Below are 25,553 nucleotides of genomic sequence, written 5' to 3'. Positions count from 1 at the left end.
TATTGTACAATTGTATGTTTTCTATCATTTTGCACTTAGGTAAAAAATACATTAGCCTCTATAGCACGCACGGTGCACTGGGACGTTCAGCACGCAGCATAAGCTTGGGGAAACTACAAAACTCTGCAAACAACAAGAGCTTTGTCCTGCTGACAGACTTGCTATGCACCAACCAATTGTAGTTGAGCCCAGCCCTTCGTATCCAATCACAACGCACCTCTAATACTCAGCCCGCCCTCAAATCTGCTCTGGTACCGCCTAATCTGCCGTGCATTCGCAGCAACAGGACGAAACTCTGGGTAAGGGACTCCACCAATCAGCGTCTGCTGCTTGTGACTGACAAGGAGGAAAGACCAATTACAGCGCAGGAAGGAGAAATCCTATCCAATCGGGAGCAGAGTTACAGCAGCGGGGGCGGCTCTTCCTGCTTCCTGTGCCAGGCTGGGTGTCAGGAAGTCAGGAGGGTAAACATAGACGTACAGCTGTGCTGCAACATGGCGGGGATAAAAGGTATTGTGCTCGGAGCCCTTAGCCTCCACCAGCAGTAACGGCTGGCCACACACCATGCTATCTGACTGTATGATGAGATTTGTGCACATTTACTAACATGTGGATAACTTAGTATGAGACCCAGCAATCTAACAGTTAATAAATAAGCTCTCTGTAATTTCACTATTGAACTGTGGTTAGCCCTGTGTAAAAAGTTCTGGTTCAGCCTGTGCTTTATAACAATAATGCTGGATCCACACCATACAATTTTTTTTGGCTAATTTACCTGCCATATCGATTATTTCCAGCATGTCTGATCTCAATCGATTGATTTTTTTTTTTTAGTGATTTTCTGACTGATTTCTGTTCGTTTCTGTGGAAATTGCTCAGAAAATCGCTCAAAAAAAATCGATGGATTCTCAGATCGGACATGCTAGAAATAATTGATCTGGCAGGTAAATTGGCCAAAAAAATTGTATGGTGTGGATCCAGCATAGCAGTGCTCAGGAGTATAAAGCCATTATGTTCTCCCCAGTGATACTTGCTAACATACATTGCATGCATTCTCTGTAGTGGTGTAGCAAATTACATTACTTAGTTTGTCACCTTTTGTAGAAGGGCTGAAACTTTGACTTTAGGTAAACTTTGGCACTAGTCTACTTTAGGGGACTTGGGAGGAAATCTCATAGGGAACTGTGCTTCAATCACCCTCCTATAGCACAATGGGCTTTATTCTCAAAGCTTATCATGCATGACTTATCACCTAATTAATAAAAATAACCTTTCAGCACATTTACAAGCAAAACAATCACCCAAAGTAAGTTGTTCCCGATTAACTTAATTTTAGCATTCCCTTTCTTGCCTTAATTATATTTTTGCTCTTTGGAAGCTTAAAAATGTAACATAGATAAGGTGAAAAAACTTTGTGAATCATGCCTAAAGTGTTTTGATTGGCCAAATAGTGTGTGCATAGTTTACTACAGCCTATTGAGAAGGTGCTATCCACGCAATCACGTTACTGGAATTTCCTAATTTAGGTTGTTTTTTTTTTTGCTGGGTCCCCTAAAGTAGACTAGGGCTTAAACTTCTAGCTCTTCTGAAAATATAATTCCCTTTGGCGTTACCAAAACTTTGCACAGGAGCTGTCAGTCCTCTTTTAGGTTCCTGTTTGGCCCTGGGGAATTCACACTTGTCGGAGAGAAAGTGAAACTGCCTTGCTGAATCTTACATTACATCATTATCTCTAGTCAACATTAGTTGCCAGTAAGTTTTAGGAAGTTAGTCAACTGTACATATACTAGGTCACACAACTAGTTTGCCATCTAAACCTACCAGGGCACACTGCTAGCTTGTCTCCTATACACATCTTAGATAGCACAGCTCGTCTGCCGCCTTTACGTATACAGTACAATCTAGTTATAGTAAACCTCTGAATATAGTGAACTCAGGTCCAAGCAAATGCACCTGAATACATATGCAATGTGTGACAAATTTTGATATACAGCAAAGTCCCCGTTAATGCAGAACTCAGCCAACCGGAAGTCTCAACTAACCAGCATGCCTGATGGATAGCGGGAACTCTGTTTTTAGGGGTTTTGGGGTGTTTGCAGGCTTATAAAAATACTCACTGAGCCACAAGCAATGTCTTGCAGCTTTCCTGTAGCCCCTAGAGGACTTCTGGTGTCTGTGCATGGCTTTTGTGCACACAGGATAACGGGAGGCCTCTAGGGGGAAGGCTGCACGACGTCGCTGGAAGATTATTGAGCATGCGGGGGGGGGGGGGGGGGGGTAGTAGTTAGTGCTTTTTTGGCAAGCACATGTATACTGGGGTGTTTGCTGTAGTAAGCTTCTGATATAGTATAGTAAATTACTTTTCTTGGTCTCTTGGAGTTTACTATAAAGGAGTTCTACAGTATCGGATATAAATTTAAGCTGGGTCTACACGTAGAGATCCGGCGACTCGATTAGCCGCCGGATTGCCTCTTCCGTGCGTGCGTCGGATTCGATCCCCCCTCGTCCCCGCCGCCGCCGCTTATCTTCCGCTCGATTTTAAAAAGTGTAAGCTTTTTGCCAGCGATTGTGATAGCGATTTGCAATTAGCGATTTTAATTCTGATTGGTCCTTTCGATTTATTTTAATTTTTTTACAGTTTGCAGTGTTTTAAAATCGCAGACAAATCGATGTGTAGTGATTCATGAGCGATTTGCCAGCGCTTCAATACTTTACATTGAAGGGCAAACTCTCCCAAAATGCAGCATGTCCTGCATTGCGATTTTGCTAATCGCAATCGCTACTGTGGAATTTGTTACATTTATTTACATTGGCAGAGCGTTTATAGAAATCGCTAGCGATTTAAAGCACTCTGGTGGGTTTCAGGCCTCAGTGGCATTTCACTTTTACTTGTGTCATAGAGGACAGAAAGTCAAGTAAAATGTCCCCAGTAGAGATACAGAGGAGGAGAGTTATTCATCTCTCCCACAGCCTAGCTCTTCCCATGTGAAGTTGTACTGTGATGTGTTTTATATTGCACTGTAGCCTGCTTAATCACAATTGCCTCAATTCACTAAGATCATGCTAGAGATAATAAGGCAAGAGAAAACTTACCTCCACACGTGAGAGAGTTATCTTACCTCTTCATTCCTTAAGTTACCTCTCCTGTAGTTAATTTACCTCCTCTGTAGTTAATTTACCTCCTCTGTAGTTATTTTCACATGCAGCTAATTAACAGCCTGTCTTTAACTCTAGAGTTATTTTAAGGATTGGAGAGTTAATTTAAAGACAGAAGAGTTACATTTAGGCTTGCCTGAGGTAAAATGTTTCCTGAATACTACATGCCTTATCACCATGGTAACAACTCTAGAAGAGTTATTAAAGACAGGAGATAAGTTTAGTGAATTGAGGCCATAGTCTCATATAGCTCCTTATTTTTCAGCCTGTTTTTCGGGCCAGCTTATGCTGCTACAATACCATTGCAGATCATTGGGAAGCCATTCTTAGGGCAAGCACCCACACGTCGCCGAGTCAGTATAAATCCATCCTAAATCTGATGCTGCATAAGTAGCAACTGCTTTGCAATGTAAATTCAAGCGCATTGATGACTATCTCTCAGACAGCAATAACAAACTAGCAATGCAGAAAAGTGTAGGTTCTCTCATTCAACAGAACAACCTGCCTGTCAGAAGCTTTAATGGGAGGGCACACTAGTCACACACACAGCAAACGTAAAGAAAACCTAGCCTTGGGATACACACAGAGCTAGTGGGGGCTGCTAACACATTCTACTCAGGTGATTGCAGCCATGTTAGGACACATGGGGAGGAATGACAAAGCTGGAGTGGTGTTCTCAGAAGCCCCAATTCATGGAGGATGCAGGGGCAGAGGGGTACCCCCCCACCTACTGTGCTAAGAACTTTCATGCACCTGGCAGGTACACCAGAGCAGCTGCCAGTGTGAAAGTGGCCTAATGCTGGGAATACACGGTTCATTCTGGCTCACGCTTCTCCTCTTGCTCGTTTTTGCCGCTCGATTCCGCAGTCGATTCTCTTATTTTCTGCTCGTTTTTCTTATCTTTTTCCATTCACTTCTATCAGAAATCGAGCGGCGAAAGGATCGAAAGGGAGTTCAGACATGTCGGAAATTATCTATCGAACCATCTAATCGCCTCAAAAACGAAACGCGTATTCCCAGCATGACGGTCTAATGCTAGGTACACACCATACAATTTTCTGTTATGCTGGGAATACACGGCTTGATTCTGAGCCATTAAGATGGCTCAATAGATAATTTCCGACACATCCAATCTCCCTCCCGATCGTTTCGCCGCTCGATTCCGCATTGAGGGCCATGTAAAAAGATAAGAAAAATGAGCAGAAGATAAGGGAATCGATCGAGCGGGAGAATAGAGCGGGAAAATCGAGCCATGTATGCCCAGCATAAGATTTACCTGCCAGATAGATAATTTTCAACATGTTGGAAATTATCTATCTGCCCAGCAATTAGGCATCATACTACTCAGCAGGAGATAACCAGAAGACATTGCACCAGAGATAATGACCAGTCTCTACCAGTAGTTTATGCTGGGAATACACGGCTCGATTTTGAGCCATTAAGATGGCTCGATAGATAATTTCCGACATGTCCGATCTCCCTCCCGATCGTTTCACTGCTCGATTCCAGATTGAAGTGAATGGAAAAAGATAAGAAAAAGAGGGGAAGATAAGAGAATTGACTGCGGAATCGAGCGGCGAAACGATCAAGCGGGAGAACCGAGTGGCAAATTCGACCCATGTATTCCCAGCTTTACAGAAAATCGAACAGAAAAATCGAACAGATAATTGTATGGTGTGTACTAGGCATAAAACTGGAAATAAAATGGTTGTATAGACTCTGAGGAAATCCTGCAATGCGAGGAATATGGCAGCTGACATGTGTATCCATTTACAATGAAAATTTTAATTGCCTGGCTGTCCCAACCATTTTTTTCTGCTTCCATAGTATAAAGAGACTCTGAAGCGAGAATAAATCTTGCTTCAGAGCTTATATTCAGCAGGGGCATGTGTGCCCCTGCTAAAATGCCGCTATCCCGCGGCTAAACGGGGGTCCCTTACCTCCCAAATCCCCTCGTGGAGTCCCGGGGATCTCTTCCTGGTGAGGCATGGCTAATGGCCGCAGCCCTGCCTCACGCGCGTCTATCAGCGCGCATCTCCGCCTCTCCCCCGCCCCTCTCAGTCTTCCTTCGCTGAGAGGGGCGGGGGAGAGGCAGCGATGCGCGCTGATAGACGCGCATGGAGGCAGGGCTGCAGCCGTCAGCCCTGCCTCAACGGCAGCAAAATCTACGACCAAGTTGGTCGCGGATTTTGCAGGGGGGGGGATTTGGGAGGTAAGGGACCCCCGTTTAGCCGCGGGATAGCGGCGGTTTAGCAGGGGCACACATGCCCCTGCTGAATATAAGCTCTGAAGCGAGATTTATTCTCGCTTCAGTGTCTCTTTAAGTATCACTTATAACAAGCATGCAGCAATGGGACTAAAGACAACTGCAGTGTTCTCCTCAGGCTCTTTTAAGCGGGTGCTGCACCCAGCTAGTTTTGGTGAGCACCCGGCTGTCATCAGCTCACCTCCTTCTCTGCTGTAAGCAGAGTTGTGCAGAGAAGTGTCGGCCCTACATTCTCTCGTCTCGTCTCACCGGGCTGGAAAAAAATTCTGGGGAGAACACTGCAACTGTGCTGCATATTTGTTCTTGGTAAGTTTTTACAAAAAAATCAAAGACTAAATCCAGGCACAAATATTTTAGTTTGAGATATTATGGTAAGGAGTTAGAAGCTCTCTTTGGGTTTTTACTGCTAGCTGTGTGCTCACTGGGGACCCCGTCTCCAAAGCCCGGTAAAAAGGGCTCCCGGAAAAAAATGAGCCGCCACTCATGGCAATGATAAAAGCTGCAAGTAGCGGCAAAGAGAGGAAATGTGAGTGACCGGAGGTGATAAAATAGCAGTCTAGGCTACACGCTGTGGAAATGGCACCCGCTATTTATTGCCACAATTTGCACAGTGGACAGCCCCAGGCAGCTGCTATTTTATTAGGCGCACAAATTTCCACTCTCTTACACTGCTGATTGTGTGGAGAGGCTGGTTAAGAGTTGGGCACCAGGTGAGGTTAAGAGGTATGCGCCACCGGGGGTGAATAAGGGTTAGTCATCAGTAGAGGAAGTGTTAAGTATGAGGCATTGGTAGTGGGACTGTTCTTTGATAGAGTAGGGTTAGGTCATAGTAAAATATCAGTAAATATTATTATTTTAGCGCTGCGTAATATGTTGGCGCTTTATAAATACAATAAATAAATACATTTTACTATGGTAATAGAATATAAGTATTTTCACCCATATTCTATTAGCGGTAATATCTGGCACACTTTTTTTCCAGGTGCCTTTATGACATGTACGCATCTTTTTTTCCTTCCTTCCCTGGAGTTTTGTTTCTTTAAAGAGAACCCAAGGGGGGCAGATGGGACACAGGCATGTTCTCTGCCTCATAACATGCCTGTGCCCACCCCCCACTGCCGCTCTCTGCCCCCCACTGCCACGCTATAGCTCCCCCGCGATTGGCAACATTAATTGTCGCCATCTCGGAGGTACACAGGGAGAGGGATTCCCTGTTCAAAACGCCCACCAGGGTTTCCTGAGCTGCCATTGGACAGCTCTCTCTCCCTGGCCACACCCCATACCGCTCCCCCGCCTCCCTGCATTCTATGAGAGACGCACTGCCTCTCGTTGCAGCATTGTGACCTATAGGTCGTGAAAGTGGGCCAGTGCGGGCCAAAGGAGCGGCAGTTTTTGCGGCTACCTGATCCGCTCAGCCCCACGGATCAGGTAGCCTCAGTTTTTTGTTTGTTTTTGGAGCCCACCTCGGGCTGTCTTTAAAGCACACCTGATGTGAGAGAGATATGGCGTCTTCCATATTTATTCCCTTTTAAACAATACCATGCCTGGTGTCCTGCTGATCTTTCTGGCATCAGTTATGTCTGAATCACCCACCTGAAACAAACATGCAGCTAATTTAGACTTCTGAGCACCTGATCTGCATGCTTCTTCAGGGTCCATGGCTTAATGTATTAGAGTCAGAGGATCAACAAGACAACCAGGCAACTGGTATTGTTTAAAAGCATATAAATATGACAGCCTCCATATCCATCTCAGTTCAGGTGTCCTTTAAAGGACAACTGTAGTGAGACGCATATGGAGGCTGCCATATTTATTTCCTTTTAAGCAATACCAGTTGCCTGGCAGCCCTGCTGACCCTAGTACTTTTAGCCATAGACCCTGAACAAGCATGCAACAGATCTGGTGTTTCTGACATTATTGTCAGATCTGACATCTGATTAGCTGCATGCTTGTTTCTGGTGGGGTTCAGACACTACTGCAGCCAAATAGATCCGGGCTGACAGGCAACTGGTATTGTTTAAAAATAAATAAATATGGCAGCCTCCACATACCTCTTGCTACAGTTGTCCTTTAATATGAACTCTGCTAGTACCAAATATAGAAAATAAGGGATGGCAATACAATTAAACAGGACTTATTTCCCATCTGCCAAAGTTGATTATTGTTTCATTGAGTCTTTTGATCTGTTTTTCTTTTCTTTCTTTTTTTCCCTCTTTTAGCACTTGTTGCATTGTCCTTTAGTGGAGCCATTGGTCTTACATTTCTTATGCTTGGATGTGCCTTAGAGAGTTACAGGTAAAAATTGTTTTGAGTGTTGAATACCAATATTTAGAGAAATAAATAAAAACCCAAACAACATAAACATGTTACACAAAATGCTGAACAGTTGTTTAGAGCTCCACCTGCTTTTTGGACTTTTACATTTGGGTCTTGTTCTACTGCAGTGGTGTGAATGAAAAAAGTCCATAGAAATCAATAATTATCTCCACACTTTGTACACATGCCTGACTAAAGTCAGCCTAGGCAGCCAATAATGACCACCTCTGCCAGTAGTCAGGTGTGTGTTTGGTATGTAATCGGGAATGCTCCTTTTAAAGAAAAGGCAAAAACACAGAGGGCCATATGCAATTCACTTTTTCACCTGAGTTTTCTCCTAGGAGATAATTTTTCATCTTCAAATTAGAACAACTTTCCAGCACTTTTCAACTAAAAAAGTACCAAAAAGTAAATGAAAAAGGACTAACAAAATTATTTTGAGCATTTTCTTGCTTTCTGATGGCTTAAAATGTATTTTATTAACAAATTTAAAATTATCTCCTAGGAGAAAACTTAGGTGAAAAAGTGAATTGCATATGGCCCAGAGTCCTTTAACAGGTGATCCACCACACCACTTTAAAGGGACACTGAGCTCAACTTAAAAATGAAAATAGTACTCACCCGGGGCTTTCTCCAGCCCAGTGCTGGTCAGGAGGTCCTACGACGGCGTCCTGGCTCCTCTCCTAGTCCCCGCTCCAAAATGGCTGCCCGGCGGTAGCCCGGCGACACTCGGCCGAGTGTCGGGCTCCTTCTTCCGCGTATGACACGGCTGACGTCACCATGCCGACTGCCTCGCGTCATCACGGCGGCCGGTGTGAAAGTACGGCGCATGCCAGCTTTAATTGTTACAGTCCTCTTTCTAAAGAAACAAGTAGTCAGGTGTGTGTACAGAGACCAGCGACGGCCGCTCGGCTAGTGATCCGCCTGGCTGATCAAGACTTCTCTAGCTTGCCTGTGGTTGGTATTTAGAGGACCATTGTTCATAACTTTTTAAAAGGACAACTGAAGTGAGAGGGGTATAGAGGTTGCCATATTTATTTACTGTTAAAGAGGCACTTAAGTGACAAAAAAAATGAGTCTTACTCACCTGGGGCTTCCCTCAGCCCCCTGCAGCTGATCGGTGCCCTCGCCGTGTCTCTCTGATCCTCCCGTCCTCACCGGCGACCAATTCCGGTTTCACCGTCAGGACCCGACAGGCTTGGAACGCGAGTGATTCTTTGCGTTCCCAGCCACAATATCTCGCCCTATGCTGCTATTGCGGCCTTCACTCGCGTTCCCAGTCTGTCGGGTCCTGCCAGCGAAACCGGAAGTGGTCGCCGGCGGGGACGGGAGGATCAGAGAGACACGGCGATGGCACCGATCAGCTGAAGGGGGCTGAGGGAAGCCCCAGGTGAGTAAAACTCATTTTTTTTTTGTCACTTAAGGTTCACTTTAAACAATACTGGGTTGCTTGGTTCAAACATGCTGAAACCAGCGCAGAGATTTGGGTGCAGCCGGCGCCACCATAGGCCGTAATAGGAATTACGGCTATAGCAGGGACAGGGAGTAACTTCAGCGGCGTCAGTAGACGGAGCTGAAGTTTCTTTTAAAACCTAGTAATTATTTCATTCCCCACCATCCATGGCGGCCTGAAGGGGGAATAGTATTTAATACGGCCAGGACTTGTGCGGCAGCAGGCAGGGCTGTGGAGTCGGTACAAAAATCTTCCGACTCCTCAGTTTATAAAACCATGACTCTGACTCCGGGTACCCAAAATGGCTCTGACTCCTCGACTTCGACTCCTTAGTCTAATACTTAATAGGGCTGTGGATTTTGTACAAAAATCATCCGACTCCTCAGTTTATGAAATCAAAGACTCCGACTCCGGGTGCCCGACTCCAAATCCGACTCCACAGCCCTGGCAGCAGGATCAGCCATATACCGGCTGAATCCTGTGCCCAAGTCTCCAGCGCCGTTATCTCTCTCGTACACGCCTGGCTGCCCTGCTAATTTATTTGCCTGCAGTTACACCAGAAACAAGCATGCAGCTAATCTTGTCAGATCTGACAATAATGTCAGAAACATCTGATCTGCTGGGTGCTTGTTCAGGGTCTGTAGCTAAAAGTATTAGAGGCAGAGGATCAGCAGGAGAGCCAGGCAACTGATACTGCTTAAAAGAAAATAAATATGGCAGCCTTCATATCCCTCATGCTTTAGTTGTCCTTTAAGAAAATGTTTTGTTTTTCTGATGAAAAGAAAATCCATTAGTGCTTATCATATGTTCATAAACAAACACACTGAGTTCCTTGAGGTCTGATAACAGGCAATATATTTTCATTTCATTTTTAGCTAGCATGGATAAGGATTAGAACTTTTGTCAGTGTTCCTGCTCTCTGTGTCCCCAAATGGGGAGATTTTTCCTCACTTCCTGTTTCCGTGACATCCATGGTGAGGTGGTGCAGAAATGGCAACATAAAAGTGTTTGGGGGAGGTGTCCTCATCTCTGTCCCAGAGAATTACCTATTTCCTATCAAGACAGAAAGTGAAGGAAATTCTCTTAGCTGGAGATACAGACATCATTAAAAGCCTGAAAAACGGTTTTCCCTTTTTCCATGCTATCAATCTATTTACCTGCCAACACATTATCAGTTGTTTTTCATCCTCTGTGCATCCTGTAAATATTAAAAATAGTTTCTTCTTTCATTGCAGAGTATACTGGCCTCTCTTTGTTTTGATATTTTACGTCATCAGTCCCATTCCGCACTTTATCGCCACCCGAGTCAGCGATGACAGCGACGCAGCCAGCAGTGCCTGTCGGGAATTAGCTTATTTCTTCACCACAGGAATTGTAGTTTCTGCGTTTGGCCTTCCTATAATACTTGCCAGGAAAGATGTGGTAAGTGGCAAAGGAGATGCAGACAAATGTATATTATCCCACATAACCCATAATTTAGACTTGTTCTTTGACATTATCACAAGACCTTCCTCCGCCCCTCAGACTTTACACTGCTGTTTTGTTGAGAAGTTTAAGGCCTGGAACCCACTGCAAAACGCAATCGCTAATCAGGAGTGCTAGCATTTTGTATGAGCAGTTTGTAAGCGGTTTAATGAGCATTTTAGGGAGCGATTTTAAAGTGTATCAATCTGCCAGCGGTTGTGTAGCGATAAGCGTTTTAAAGGGAAGGTTCATGGTCTGTCTTAAAAAAATAAAAACACAAATCCACTTACCTGGGGCTTCCTCCAGCCCGTGGCAGGCAGGAGGTGCCCTCGGCGCCGCTCCGCAGGCTCCCGGTCTCCTCCAGCGGCGCACCCGACCTGGCCAGGCCGGCTGCCAGGTCGGGCTTCTTGTGCGCTCCAAAATGCGCCTCACGGCAGCGCGCTGACATCATCGGACGTCCTCCGGGCTGTACTGCGCAGGCGCAGAACTACTGAGCATGCGCAGTACAGCCCGGATGATGTCAGCGCGCTGCCGTGAGGCGCATTTTGGAGCGCACAAGAAGCCCGACCTGGTAGCCGGCCTGGCCAGGTCGGGTGCGCCGCCGGAGAAGACCGGGAGCCTGCAGAGCGGCGCCGAGGGCACCTCCTGCCTGCCACGGGCTGGAGGAAGCCCCAGGTAAGTGGATTTGTGTTTTAATTTTTTTTAAGACCGACAATGAACCTTCCCTTTAAAGTCTGATTTGGTCCTTTCAATTAATTTTAATTTTGTTACAGTGTGCAGTAACTTGAAAACGCTGGCAAAATCGCTCCGTGCAGGTTTTGCTGAGCGATTACACCAGCGATTATATACTTTACATTGAAGCGCTAATGCTCCCAAAATGCTGCATGTCCTGCGTTTGTGATTTTTCTAATCGCAATCGCTCCAGTGGAAGTTGCCCCATCCATTTACAGTAGCTGAACGTTTTACAAAACGCTAGCGTTTTCAAACGCTCTGAAAATCGCCCTTGTGGGTTCCAGCTCTCATAGCTGTTCTGGGCAGCTCTATTTACACCAGGGTTGTCTAGCGCTAGTCTATGTTGGGGGACTCAGCAGGGAACCTCACAGAGAAATTCAGCAAAATGTGATTGAGTGGACGGCACCCTCTCAAACTGCTAGGTTTCCAATAGGTTGTAGCAAACTACGCCCCCACACTAATGTGACCAATCACAATGCTTTGTACTGTAAGAGGGTACTATGATTGGATAACTGTTCCCTATGATTCCTGGTGGGCCCCCAAAAGTAGATTAGTGCTGGTTGTCAAGCTGTGTTGTCAAGGGCTGAATCCATGCCAGTATTGGGGGATGGGTGGAGTCATTTTACTTGACGATCTCCATTTTATTTCATTCACTTCCATCAATTATTTAGAGCTATTGTAAAAAAAAAGAGTTAGGCAGCTCTGATTTATAGAGATCAGAATATGCTTTATCTTGAAAGGGGCTATTTAGAGGCATTTTTGTTTGTTTATTTTTTTTATCTTTTTTCACCTTGGATTCTTGAGTGTGACTTATCTCCTGTTGTTGCAAATGCTAAGAAAACAGTATGTGGTCATTGTAGAATTTGCTTTTCTGTGCAGTTTCTTAAGGGGCCCATACAGCTAACGATTTTCCCGCCGATATACAGCCGTTTCGATCACAGTGATCGAAACTGCTGTGAAATCGCCGTGCACACCGCTGACAGAACGATCGATTTCCGTCCGAAATCGATCGTTCCCGTCGACCCATCCGCACGGAAGATTTTTCTTGTTTGCCGGCAGGTCGGGAGTGTGTCGTTAGCGGCGTTCGAATGCCTGACGACCGACGCAATACAGCGGTAATACATTACCTGCTCCAGCCGGCACGAGTCCCCTGGTCTTCTTCTCCGCTTCGGGCTCAAGAGCTACACAGAACTTCCTGTCCCGGCAGGAAGTTTAAACAGTAGAGCGCCCTCTACTGTTTAAACTTCCCCTGGACAGGAAGTTCAGTAGCGGAGAAGACAAGCAGGGACCGGCACCGGCCGGAGCAGGTAATGTATGCGGGGGGGGGGTTCAGCTCCACAGATTGTGATCGGTTTCATGCTGAAATCGATTCACAATCTTTTTGCAGTAAAGGTAGCCATACGATCTCCCTCTCTGATCAGATTTGATCAGAGAGGGATCTATCTGTTGGTCGAATCTGATGGCAAATCGACCAGTGTATGGCCATTTTTAGAAGCACATGATATGAATACCTGCTAGAACCCCACCCAGATATTTCTGTATTTCTGGAACCTGAATAAAATAGGGAATGTGTTTTTTGGTTTTATAAGGCTCGGTGCTAAAACATTTCTAAAAACAAAAAAAACTACTGCTTTAAATTTAGAAAGTATTGAATGTTACAAATTCATATTTGTGTGTTTTCAGCCCCACTTCATGGTTTAACTCACAAGACTTGTGACCAATCATCTAGCTTTCTAACTAGTGTACTGGTGTCTTTCAAGGTTATTTATTAACAAAGAGTTTATTCAAGTAATGGAATATGGAAAAAAACCCATCACATTCAAAAAAGTGAGGAGCATACAATATTAATCAAACAAGGTACAGCCAGTCCAATAACTAAAGTTCAATACTATACATTGGATTATTTTAAAGAGACTCTTTACTGAAAAAAGTTCCCCTGGGGCATACTTACCTCGGGAGGGGGAAGTCTCAGGTTCCCAATGAGGCTTCCCCCATCCCTGTACCTGCAGGCAGTCCAGCGCTGGCTCCCTCGAAGCGTCCCGCAATCCTGGCTCGACAAGCCTGACAAGGCTTGATCTATTTACCTTTCCTGGCTCCAGCGGGGGCGCTGTTGCGGCTTTTAGCACGGAAATACCCGATCTCTTTTGGGTCCGCTCTACTACGCACAGTAGAGCAGCCCTACAGCAATCGGCTATTTCCACCTATCTCCGAGCGGAGAGCCAATACTGCGCCTGAGCTGGAGCCGTGAAGGTAAATGTTTACATCCCCACTGTTCGGAGGGGCACAGTGAGACCGCCGTGGGACACAAGAGGACGGGGGAAGCCTCAATAGGATCCGGAGGCTTCCCCCATCCGAGGTGAGTACCCCCTAGGGGAACTTTTTTTTTTTTAGTTACAGGTTTTCTTTAAGTTGCAAATTTTCCAAGGGAGTAAGAAAGAAAAAAAAAAACTTATGGAGTTTAAAGAGTAACTGTAGTGAAAATGAGATATATGTATATAAGTATGTATGTATGTATATATATATGTATGTATATATATATATATATATATATATATATATATATATATATATATATATATATATATATATATATATATATATATATATATATATATATATATATATATATATATATATATATATATATATATATATATATAATATTTATTATTATATTTTCGGATGTGTGTGTGTGTATGTGCCGCGATCACACGAAAACTGCTTGACCGATTTGATCGAAACTTGGTACACAGACCCCTTACTACCTGGGATGATAGGTTCTGGGGGTCTCACGGCCCCCCTGCACACCTGGGCGGAGCTACAAACAGCAAATCAGATTCCACCCATTCAAGTCAATGGAAAAAATGTAAAAGGCTGCCATTCTCACAGTAATCAAGCCAGAGTCCCCACACTTGGCACAGTTGGTCACTTGGTGACCGAGGTTACAAATCCAGGAAAAGTGGGCGGAGAATAAAACAGCCAATCAAATTTCAGCCGTTCATTTTAAATAGGAAAATGTAAACTGCAGCCATTCTTAGACTGTTAATCGCAGGGTTCTCAAACTTGACACAGTTGGTCACTGGGTGAATGCGATTAAGATTCAAGAAAATGGATGGAGCCTACAACAGCCAATCAAAATTCACCTATTGATTTTCAAGGGGAATATTTAAACTGCTGCTATTCTTACACTTTTAATGGCAGAGTGTAAGGCTTGGTGGTGTATTCTCCACAGTCAGCATGCAACGCATGAGCTGGCGTGGAGGAGGTACACACACTAGCACCAGGAAACAGGCTATCCCTAGTATAGTGGAGGGGAGGACTGACTCCAATAGGAGATTGTGGCGCACAGAGCCGGTGCAGATCTGACAGCCACAAACAATGCTTTTGTTATAACGTCTCAGCGCAAAGTAGCGCTGAGCGCATAAACCAGAACTGAGGAGATCAGGACAGGTAGACAGAATGAACGCTTGCTAGCTAGCGGCTACTTAGCGACAGCAAGCGTCCAAAACCAGACAGACTGGAATGAGGCAGCCAATGCGATGCGACGATGGCGTGCCTCACAAAGACAGGACAGGATAGTCAGAAAATAGCAGGATTAAGATAGATGAACGTAACACAGATAAATATACAATAAGTATGTTTTCCTAGCGCATTACAATTACAGCTATCAATGAAACTATTTGTAACGTCTGACTAACATATGTATATATCGGCAATGAACCGATATATGACATAAGCTGGAACACTGACTTAGACTGGAGCAATACAGGGAACAGGACTCAGAAGGATTCGCTATCTCTTCGCAGAGATGAACGCAATCCACAAACGGTAACAGAACAGGATTCAGAAGGATTCGTTATCTCTTCGCAGAGATGAACGCAATCCACAAACAGTAACAGAACAGGATTCAGAAGGATTCGTTATCTCTTCGCAGAGATGAACGCAATCCACAAGCAGAACCAGGAGCAGGGTAACTACCTCAGCACGGGTGGTCACGGTACGCGCAACCTACCAAAACGTGCTGGAAGGCTGACTAACTGCACACAGGATATAAACAGTTCGTGTACGTATACATCAGCGACACTGATGTATTAACGTAACACAAATACAAGGAAAATAATAAACGTGCTGGTATGCATATATATTGGCAATGAACCAGTATATGATGCAAAGACCAGCAAAGTATCTTTATAACAAGAAACACGATCGGGGGCTAAAGCGACAGCAAGGCAGGCTTAAGCTGAAGCTATGAAAACCCAAGGAAACCCTGCAGGAAGCAGATCTTTATACTGAGGTCATCCAATGGGAGCAGACATGCAGATTCCCACACAGGTGAATGATAATCAGTCACAAGCTGACAGCAGGGAAAGACAGACAAAGCTATGCAACTTGCATGGAAATAGATCAGAACTGCCTGAGCTGCAGCACTACTACTTCCAGTAATAGCTGCTGCAGCAGCGATCATTACAGTACCCCCGCCTTTAAAAGCGGATTCCAGACGCTTTTCAAAACCGAAATTCCCAACAAAACAGTCTGACTGATAATTCATGATGACCGGGACAGCCCGGCAAGACCGAATTCCAGAATCAGTCCCCACAAGACTGGACCCATCAGAACCAGAACCTACAGAACCACGCCCATCAGTACCACAAGCCCCAGTGTGACACCCATCAGAACCATGATTTCCAGAAGAAAGCCCTCCGAAATTCCCTGAGCGATACCCACCGCCTTCCAGGAACCGTTCAGAAACGCCAAAGCCTTTGCAATGCCCACCGGTACTGTCTTTACCAACACAAAACCCACTGTTGAACCAGTCCAAGGTACCAGGACAGGTTTTCTCAGAGACCTCCCAGAACACCTTGAAGCTCCAAAGAGATCCCCATATGTCAGAACGCCCCTTAGGCTCACATGGAGAACTATCAAGAACCCCTATGGAACCTAGGGCAATTCCCGAGTCAGGGCCACAAGGACAAACATCAATATCAGGGCTTTCAGGGACCAGAACCATCTCTGGGCATGCAGGCAGACTGGCAACATCAGAACGTGTTCCCACTAAGGAAGCATCAGAGCACGCTAACACCTTAGACACACTTGGGCATTCTGGCACACAAAGAACATCTGGGCACACCGGCACAAGAGAAACCTCTGGGCATGTCAAGGAACTGTGAGCCTCAGGGTCAGCCAAGACAGGACCAAAACCAGGACTGGCCAAAAAAAAATCATCATGACTAAACTTCGCAACCACTGGACTTTTACACGAGAATGCTGGATCAGACTTAGATGTCGCTGATTCCAGCAAAGTCAGTAACAAATCAGATTCAGGGGCACCAACAAAACAGGACAAATCTTCTGATGTATGCACTGAACCAGATAGGGACTCCACAACTACCTCTGGACTGGACAGAGACTCATTTAATACACTGGATTGGAGCTCATGAGGCGCTGCAGAACAAGTCAGTATTGCAGCAGCCCCCACTGGACTAGGCAAAACTGAGGAATTCCCTGGACAGGAAGGGGACTCTGGAACCTCTGCCACAGCGGCCAGAGAACTAGAATCTTTCAGGATACAGGGCTGGGTTTCAGGAACACTCATCGGACCGGACTGAAATTCTGAGATTTCTATTATTTTGACCAGAGAATCAGAATTATCCATGTTACAGGGCAAGACTTCTGAAACATTCAGAGGACAGGGCTGGAGTTCCTCGGCTGTTACAACACTGGAGAGGGACTCAACAACATTGGTTAAATCAGACTGTGTACAGGGCAAGGTATCTGACACACTTGCTGACGAGGACAATATTTCAATGGCTTCTGCTTTGCTGGGCAGAAATTCATCAAGTTTTATTAGAGCAGACTGTAATTCCAAAACAGCTGCTAGACAAGTGAATATTACTGCAACACCAACTGAGGTAAGCAGTGCTTCAGCCTCCTCTGCTAGAGGGTTTAAAGTATCCAAAATACTGGGTGAAGCATAAGACTCTGCGACCACAGCTTCACTGGACAGGATCACTGAACAGTCCATATTGCAGGGCAAAACCATGGAAGCACCTGCTGGACAGCATAATGATTCTGTGACCTGAGTTTCATTGGAGAGATCTACTGCACAATTCATGGTACAGGGCAAATTTATTGGAAAATTTTCTGAACAAGGTAATAATTCTGCGATTTCAGGTTCACATAGCAGATGCTCTGAGCTATTCACGAAACTAGAGCGAGGTGTAGAAACAGGAAGATCAAGACACAATGTTTGCGCATCTGCTGGATCAGACAGGAGTTGAACTTTATTAACACAGGTAATTTCTGCAGAAGTGTTTGCAGAGACAGACAAGATTTTTCTGGTGTCTGTTTCACTAAACAAAGAGTCATGAGTACTGGCTAGGCTGGACTCGGAAGTCAGCAGGACCTCTGGATTCTCTGCTGAGAAATTTGCGCAGGGCAAGGTTAAGAATGTATCAGTGGCTTCTGTTTTACTGGGAAGTAACACTGAGTTATCCATGGTACAGGGTGGAATTGCAGGAACTTCAATTTCACACAAAAAGAGCTCCGAATCACCTGCTGAATCAGCCAAAGGTGCTGAAGCAGGCGGGTCAGAACGCCAAATTTGCGAATTCGGAGTCACAAAAAAATCATCCAAAATCAGTTCCCACACATCAATCAATGGAGCCACAAAGTCATACTCACACACACCAGTTTTTATTAGGTTATAGGCAGACTTAATGCATGCATTCAATACCAATTCACTTTTTGCACTGTAAAATTGACAAAATGAACTTGAATCATTCTTCCATTCATTGACCAGAGCTTCCATCTCTCCTTTCTCAAATGGAGGATTCCAAGCATACTTAACCACCCTGGCGTTCTGATTAAATCGCCAGGGTGGCTGCGGGAGGGTTTTTTTTAAATAAAAAAAAAACTATTTCATGCAGCCAACTGAAAGTTGGCTGCATGAAAGCCCACTAGAGGGCGCTCCGGAGGCGATCTTCCGATCGCCTCCGGCGCCCAGAATAAACAAGGAAGGCCGCAATGAGCGGCCTTCCTTGTTTTGCTTATATCGTCGCCATAGCGACGAGCGGAGTGACGTCATCGACGTCAGCCGACGTCCTGACGTCAGCCGCCTCCGATCCAGCCCTTAGCGCTGGCCGGAACTTTTTGTTCCGGCTGCGCAGGGCTCAGGCGGCTAGGGGGGCCCTCTTTCGCCGCTGCTCGCGGCGAATCGCCGCAGAGCGGCGGCGATCAGGCAGCACACGCGGCTGGCAAAGTGCCGGCTGCGTGTGCTGCTTTTTATTTCATCAAAATCGGCCCAGCAGGGCCTGAGCGGCAGCCGCTGGCGGTGTTGGACGAGCTGAGCTCGTCCAGACCGCTCAGCTGGTTAACAGGCAGATCATGGTTTGCAGATATGATTGTGGCAGGCACATGTATAGGGTTAATTAGCAGGTGATTGGCAGATTCCTTATTCTTAAGAATCTCCAATACCTGTAGCAAGTGTTGAACTGTAGTGTATGCAAACTTCCCTTGGTTCACAAATAAGTTGATTTGTTCAATACTCTGTAATATCTCATCATAATCATACTCAGATAATTCTTTTAAACAAAAATCTTTATTTTCCCTAGCCAGGGAGGAAAGTTCATTAGTAGTTTCATAAGTCCATTTAACTCCCCTGAAAGACAATTGCATTTCATTATCTGTTAATGGCAGAATCTCATTATAGGTCTCAGTCGCTAAGGATAACGATTCTGCAGATTGGACACGTTTCTTAGAACGTTTGCGTTTTGCCTTTGACCTTGCGGTTTTTGGTGATTTATTCAAAGCTGCAGGAAAATTATCAGTAACACTTTCTGCTTGCTGCTCATTCTTGCAAGCAATTGAAGGAGCAGCTGATTGGCCTGCTGCCAGGAGTTCATTAAGAGGAAAAGGCAATGGATCTATGCGCAACCAGTTATGGATCACAAACGCTAGAAATTCCAGTGGTCTCTCTTTCAAATCGGAATGATTGAGAACATCAAATGCCCACTGGAATAATTCCCCTTTAAACAAAATATAACTTAGTTGGAGTGCCCAGGTTGAAACAGGAGTCGCTTGGAGATCAGGATTGGTCAGGAACCTGGCACATTCAGAGAAAAACTCATTTTCTCTTTCAGAGCTAAGTTCTTCAAATTTCTTAAAGGAACAGGAACCATAATTAACAGTGTCATACTTTCTGGGAATCCCCCCCCCACAATGGGGATTGGTAATGGGGTTTTCATAATGTAAGGCTTGGTGGTGTATTCTCCACAGTCAGCATGCAACGCATGAGCTGGCGTGGAGGAGGTACACACACTAGCACCAGGAAACAGGCTATCCCTAGTATAGTGGAGGGGAGGACTGACTCCAATAGGAGATTGTGGCGCACAGAGCCGGTGCAGATCTGACAGCCACAAACAATGCTTTTGTTATAACGTCTCAGCGCAAAGTAGCGCTGAGCGCATAAACCAGAACTGAGGAGATCAGGACAGGTAGACAGAATGAACGCTTGCTAGCTAGCGGCTACTTAGCGACAGCAAGCGTCCAAAACCAGACAGACTGGAATGAGGCAGCCAATGCGATGCGGCGATGGCGTGCCTCACAAAGACAGGACAGGATAGTCAGAAAATAGCAGGATTAAGATAGATGAACGTAACACAGATAAATATACAATAAGTATGTTTTCCTAGCGCATTACAATTACAGCTATCAATGAAACTATTTGTAACGTCTGACTAACATATGTATATATCGGCAATGAACCGATATATGACATAAGCTGGAACACTGACTTAGACTGGAGCAATACAGGGAACAGGACTCAGAAGGATTCGCTATCTCTTCGCAGAGATGAACGCAATCCACAAACGGTAACAGAACAGGATTCAGAAGGATTCGTTATCTCTTCGCAGAGATGAACGCAATCCACAAGCAGAACCAGGAGCAGGGTAACTACCTCAGCACGGGTGGTCACGGTACGCGCAACCTACCAAAACGTGCTGGAAGGCTGACTAACTGCACACAGGATATAAACAGTTCGTGTACGTATACATCAGCGACACTGATGTATTAACGTAACACAAATACAAGGAAAATAATAAACGTGCTGGTATGCATATATATTGGCAATGAACCAATATATGATGCAAAGACCAGCAAAGTATCTTTATAACAAGAAACACGATCGGGGGCTAAAGCGACAGCAAGGCAGGCTTAAGCTGAAGCTATGAAAACCCAAGGAAACCCTGCAGGAAGCAGATCTTTATACTGAGGTCATCCAATGGGAGCAGACATGCAGATTCCCACACAGGTGAATGATAATCAGTCACAAGCTGACAGCAGGGAAAGACAGACAAAGCTATGCAACTTGCATGGAAATAGATCAGAACTGCCTGAGCTGCAGCACTACTACTTCCAGTAATAGCTGCTGCAGCAGCGATCATTACACAGAGGCTTCAAACTTGCTACAGTCGGTCATTGGGTGACTCTGGTCCAAATTCACTAAAGAAGCGGGGCCACATACAGCCAATCAGATTTCCTTGGTGGATAAACTGCTTCCATTCACACATTTTTGATGCCACAAACCTGAAAGCTCACAAACTTGGTCATTGAGTGACTGTGTGTCAAGGTTACAAAAAGTGGGTGGAGCCAAAACAACTTTTACTGGGGAAATATAAACTGCAGCCATTCTTATACTGTTAATGACAGGGTTCTCAAACTTTTGCACAGTTGGTCATTGGGTGACAGATTAAGATTTTGGAAGGTGGGTGGAGCCTACAACAGCCAATAAAAATTCACCTTTTGATTTTCAAAGGGAATATTTCATCTGCTACCATTCTCTTATACTGTTAAAAGCAGATGCCTCAAACCTGGTACAGTTGGTCACTGGGTGACTAGGGTCCAAATTCAGGAAGGCGGCAGAGCCACAAACAGCAGATTTATTTGATAATTGAGTAACAGTATGTCAAGGTTAGAAAAAGTGGGCGGTGCCAACAACTTAATTTTTTACATTGCAGGGTTCCCAAACTTTACACAATTGGCCACTGGGTGACTGGGATGAGTATTCAGGAATGTGGGTGGAGCCTACAACAGCCAATCAAAATGTACCTATTGATTTTCAAGGGGAATATTCACATTGCTACCATTCTTACACTGTTAGTGGCAGAGGCCTCAAACCTGATACAGTCAGTCATTGGGTGACTGGGGTCCAAATTCACTAAAGGGGTGGAGCCACAAACAGCCAATCAGATTTGTTAGATTGATTTCAGCCATTCTGTTATTGGCAGGATTCTCAAACATGACACAGTTGGCCACTGGGCGACTGGGACTAATAATCAGAAAAGTGGGTGGAGCCTACAGCAGCCAATCAAAATTCACCTTTTGATTTTCAAGGGGAATATTTACATTGCTGCCATTCATGCACTCTTAATGGCAGAGGCCTAACATATGCTACAGTCAGTCACAGGGAGACTGGGGTTTAAATTCTGAAGGGAGCGGGCCAAAAACAGCCAATCAGATTTGTTTTTTTTTTCAATGGTAAAATTCAACTTATTGATGCCAAAGACCCCAAAGCTCATAAACTTGGTCATTAAGTGACTGCATGTCAAGATTAGAAATAGTGGGCGGAGCCAAAAACAATTAATTTTTTAGATGGGGAAATGTAAACTGCAGCGTTTCTTACACTGTTAATGGCAGGGTTCTCAAACTTCACACAGTTGGTCACTGGGTGACTAGGATTAATATTCAGAAAAGTAGGTGGAGCCTACAAGAGCCAATCAAAATTCACCTATTGATTTTCAAGGGGAATATTGAAACTGCAGCCATTCTCACACTGTTAATAGCAGAGGCCTCAAACCTGCTACAGTCGGTCTTTAAGTGTTTGGGGTTCAAATTCAGTAAAGGGGCGGAGCCAAAAACAGCCAGATTTCTTTGCTGGATAAACTGCTTCCATTAGCAAAATTTTTATGCCAGGAACCCAAAAGCTCACAAACTTGGTCATTGAGTAGTGACTGTGTGTCAAGGTTACAAAAAGTGGGTGGAGTTAAAAACAGATTTTCTGGGAAATTGTAAACTGCAGCCCTTCTTCACTGTTAATGGCAGGGTTCTCAAAATTAGCATAGCTAGTTACTGGGTGACTGGGATTAATATTCAGAAAAGTGGGTGGAGCCTAAAAATGCCAAATCACATGTCACTTTTCAAGGAGAATATTAAAATTGCTGTCATTCTTGCACTGTTAATGGCACAAGCCTCTAACCTGGTACAGTTTGTCATTGGGTCACTGAGGTTCAAATTCAGAAAAGGGGACAGAGCCACAAACAGTGAATCAGATTTGTTTCATTTCATGGGAAAATACAAATTATTAATGCCAAGGACCCCAAAACTCACAAACTTGAGCATTGAGTAGTGACTTTGTGTCCAGGTTACAAAAAGTGGGCGGAGCCAAAAACAAACTTCACTGGGAAAGTGTAAACCTCAGCCCTTCTTACAATGTTTATTTCAGGGTTCCCAAACTTTGCCCAGATGGTCACTGAATGACTGAGATTAATATTCAGGTAAGTGGGTGGAGCCTATAATAGCCAATCAAAATTCACCGTGGAAGTGGAATATTTAAATTGCTGCCATTTTTACACTGTTAATAGCAGATGCTTCAAACCTGCTACAGTTGGTCATTGGGTGACTGGGGTTCAAATGCTGGAGAGGCGCGGAGCCACAAACAGCCAATCTGATTTGTTTAATTTCTATGGGAATATACAAATTATTGATGCCAAGGACCCCAAAACTCACAAACTTGGTCATTGAGTGTTTGTGTTAGGGTTAGAAAGTGGGCGGAGCCAACACCAGTCAAATACATACCCGGGCAACGCCGGGTCATCAGTGGGTGGAGACAAATACAAATTTCACTGGGAAAATGTAAACTGCAGCCATTCTTACACTGTTAATGGCAGGGTTTTTAAACTTTGCACAGTTGGTCACTGGGTGACTGGGATTAATATTCATAAAAGTGGGTGGAGCCTACAAAAGTGAATCAAACTTCACCTGTTGCTTTTCAAGGGCAATATTTAATTGCTACCATTCTTGAACTGTTAATGGCACAGCCCTCAAACCTGGTACAGTTGGTTATTTGGTGACTGGGGTTCAAATTCAGAAAAGGGGGTGAAGCCACACACAGCCTATCAGATTTGTTTCATTTCAATGCAGATTATTGATACCAAAGACCGCAAAGCTCACAAACTTGGTCAGTGAGTAATTGTGTGTTAGGGTTAGAAAAAGTGGGCGGAGCCAACACCAGCCAAATACATACCCAGGCAATCAGCTAGTAATGAATAAAATTGCTTATCTTTTATAATGTTCATTGAGGGCTGGAACTCACTAGAGGTTTTTTTTGTTTGTTTGTTTTTTGAACGTTTAGGGCAAATCGCAATCACAGAACATGGGAGCATTTCCATTCTAATGTATTGTATATGAGCAGGGAATTCGCTCCCAAAATCGCTTGCAAAGAGCTACCACAAATCGCTAGTGATTGCGATAGCGCTTTTCCCTTTGTTGTGGGTCCCAGACCTTATACATTATTTAGTCAGTGTTTACCCATTGTAAAATCTTTCCTCTCCCTGATTCACATTATGAAATGTATTACTGATGGTGACATCCCACAAACCCTTACGGACTTGGCCTCGGCTGCCAGGACTAAAGGTTAACTGGCAGGTAATGCAGCTACATTGTACATCAATATGCAGTTGCATTACCTGATGGCAATGCACAAAGGATGGGGATGAAAGCTGAGGCACCCCTGGGAGGTGCTGAAGGCGCACCCGGGTGCTGTGGCACACACTTTGAGAATCCCTGCATTAGACCAGACAAGATGTTTCTGACTAAAGTCTCACTGGATTGGCTGCATACTTGTTTCAGGTGTGTGATTAAGACGCTTCTGATTCCTGAAAGATCAGCAGGGCTGCCAGGCAACTGGTATTATTTAAATGGAAATAAATATGGCAGCCTCATACCCCTCTCACTTAAGGTGTCCATTAAAGGACCACTGTCATGAAAATCGTAAAGTTTAACAACTTCACAACTGAGGGGTTTTACCCCTTGAGCACCAGAGCAATTTTCACCTTTCAGCGCTCCTTCCATTCATTCGTCTATAACTTTATCATTACTTGTCACAATGAAATGAACTATATCTTGTTTTTTTTGCCACCAATTAGGCTTTCTTTAGGTGGGACATTATGCCAAGAAATATTTTATTCTAAATATGTTTTAATGGGAAAATCGGAAAAAATGTGGGAAAAAATGCATTATTTTTCAGTTTTCGGCCATTATAGTTTTTAAATAATGCATGCTACTGTAATTAAAACCCATGAAATGTATTTGCCCATTTGTCCCGGTTATAAAACCGTTTAAATTATGTCCCTATCACAATGTTTGGCGCCAATATTTTATTTGGAATTAAAGGTGCATTTTTTTCAGTTTTGCGTCCATACCCTAATTACAAGCCCATAGTTTTTAAATATTTATGTCAAGAGGGTATAACACTGTTACTTTATAAAGTTCAGTCCCTAACCACTTCAGCCTTCAGTTGTTTTCACTTTATGCATCCCAGCAATTTTCACCTCTGATTCATTAGCCTATAACTTTATCACTACTTATCACAATGAACTGATCTCTATCTTGTTTTTTCCGCCTCCAATTAGGCTTTCTTTGGGTGGTACATTTTGCTAAGAGCCACTTTACTGTAAATGCATTTTAACAGGAAGAATAAGAAAAAAACGATAAAAAATGATGATTTCTTAGTTTTCAGCCATTATAGTTTTAAAATAATACATGCCTCCATAATTAAAACTCACGTATTGTATTTGCCCATATGTCCCGGTTATTACACCGTTAAAATTATGTCCCTATTACAATGTATGGCGACAATATTTTATTTGGAAATAAAGGTGCATTTTTTCCCTTTTGCATCTATCACTATTTACAAGTTTAAGATAAAAAAAAAAAAATAGAAATATTTAATCTTTACATTGATATTTAAAAAGTGTAGACCCTTAGGTAAATATTTTATGTTTTGTTTTTTTTATCGTAATGGTTTTTTTTTTAGTTTTTGTATTAAACATGTTATATGGGTATTTTTTGGGAGGGTGGGATGTAAACAGTAGCGTTAGAGTGTAAATG

At 44.1% G+C, this 25,553-nt stretch overlaps 1 protein-coding gene across 1 annotated transcript in view; it reads left to right on the top strand.

The window, feature by feature from the left end:
- The first annotated feature begins 404 nt into the window (after positions 1-404).
- The window catches only part of LEPROT (leptin receptor overlapping transcript), a 30,417-nt gene continuing 5,268 nt past the window's right edge, over positions 405-25,553 (top strand). Inside the window, exons 1-3 of the mRNA XM_068242485.1 lie at positions 405-510; positions 7,642-7,717; positions 10,427-10,613. Of these exons, the coding sequence (XP_068098586.1) occupies positions 495-510; positions 7,642-7,717; positions 10,427-10,613 (279 nt within the window). The 5' untranslated portion in view covers positions 405-494. The remainder of the gene's footprint in view (positions 511-7,641; positions 7,718-10,426; positions 10,614-25,553) is intronic.

Source organism: Hyperolius riggenbachi, chromosome 6 (assembly GCF_040937935.1).
Source record: "Hyperolius riggenbachi isolate aHypRig1 chromosome 6, aHypRig1.pri, whole genome shotgun sequence".
Taxonomy (NCBI): Eukaryota; Metazoa; Chordata; class Amphibia; order Anura; family Hyperoliidae; genus Hyperolius; species Hyperolius riggenbachi.
This window is presented reverse-complemented; position numbering and strand designations above follow the sequence as displayed.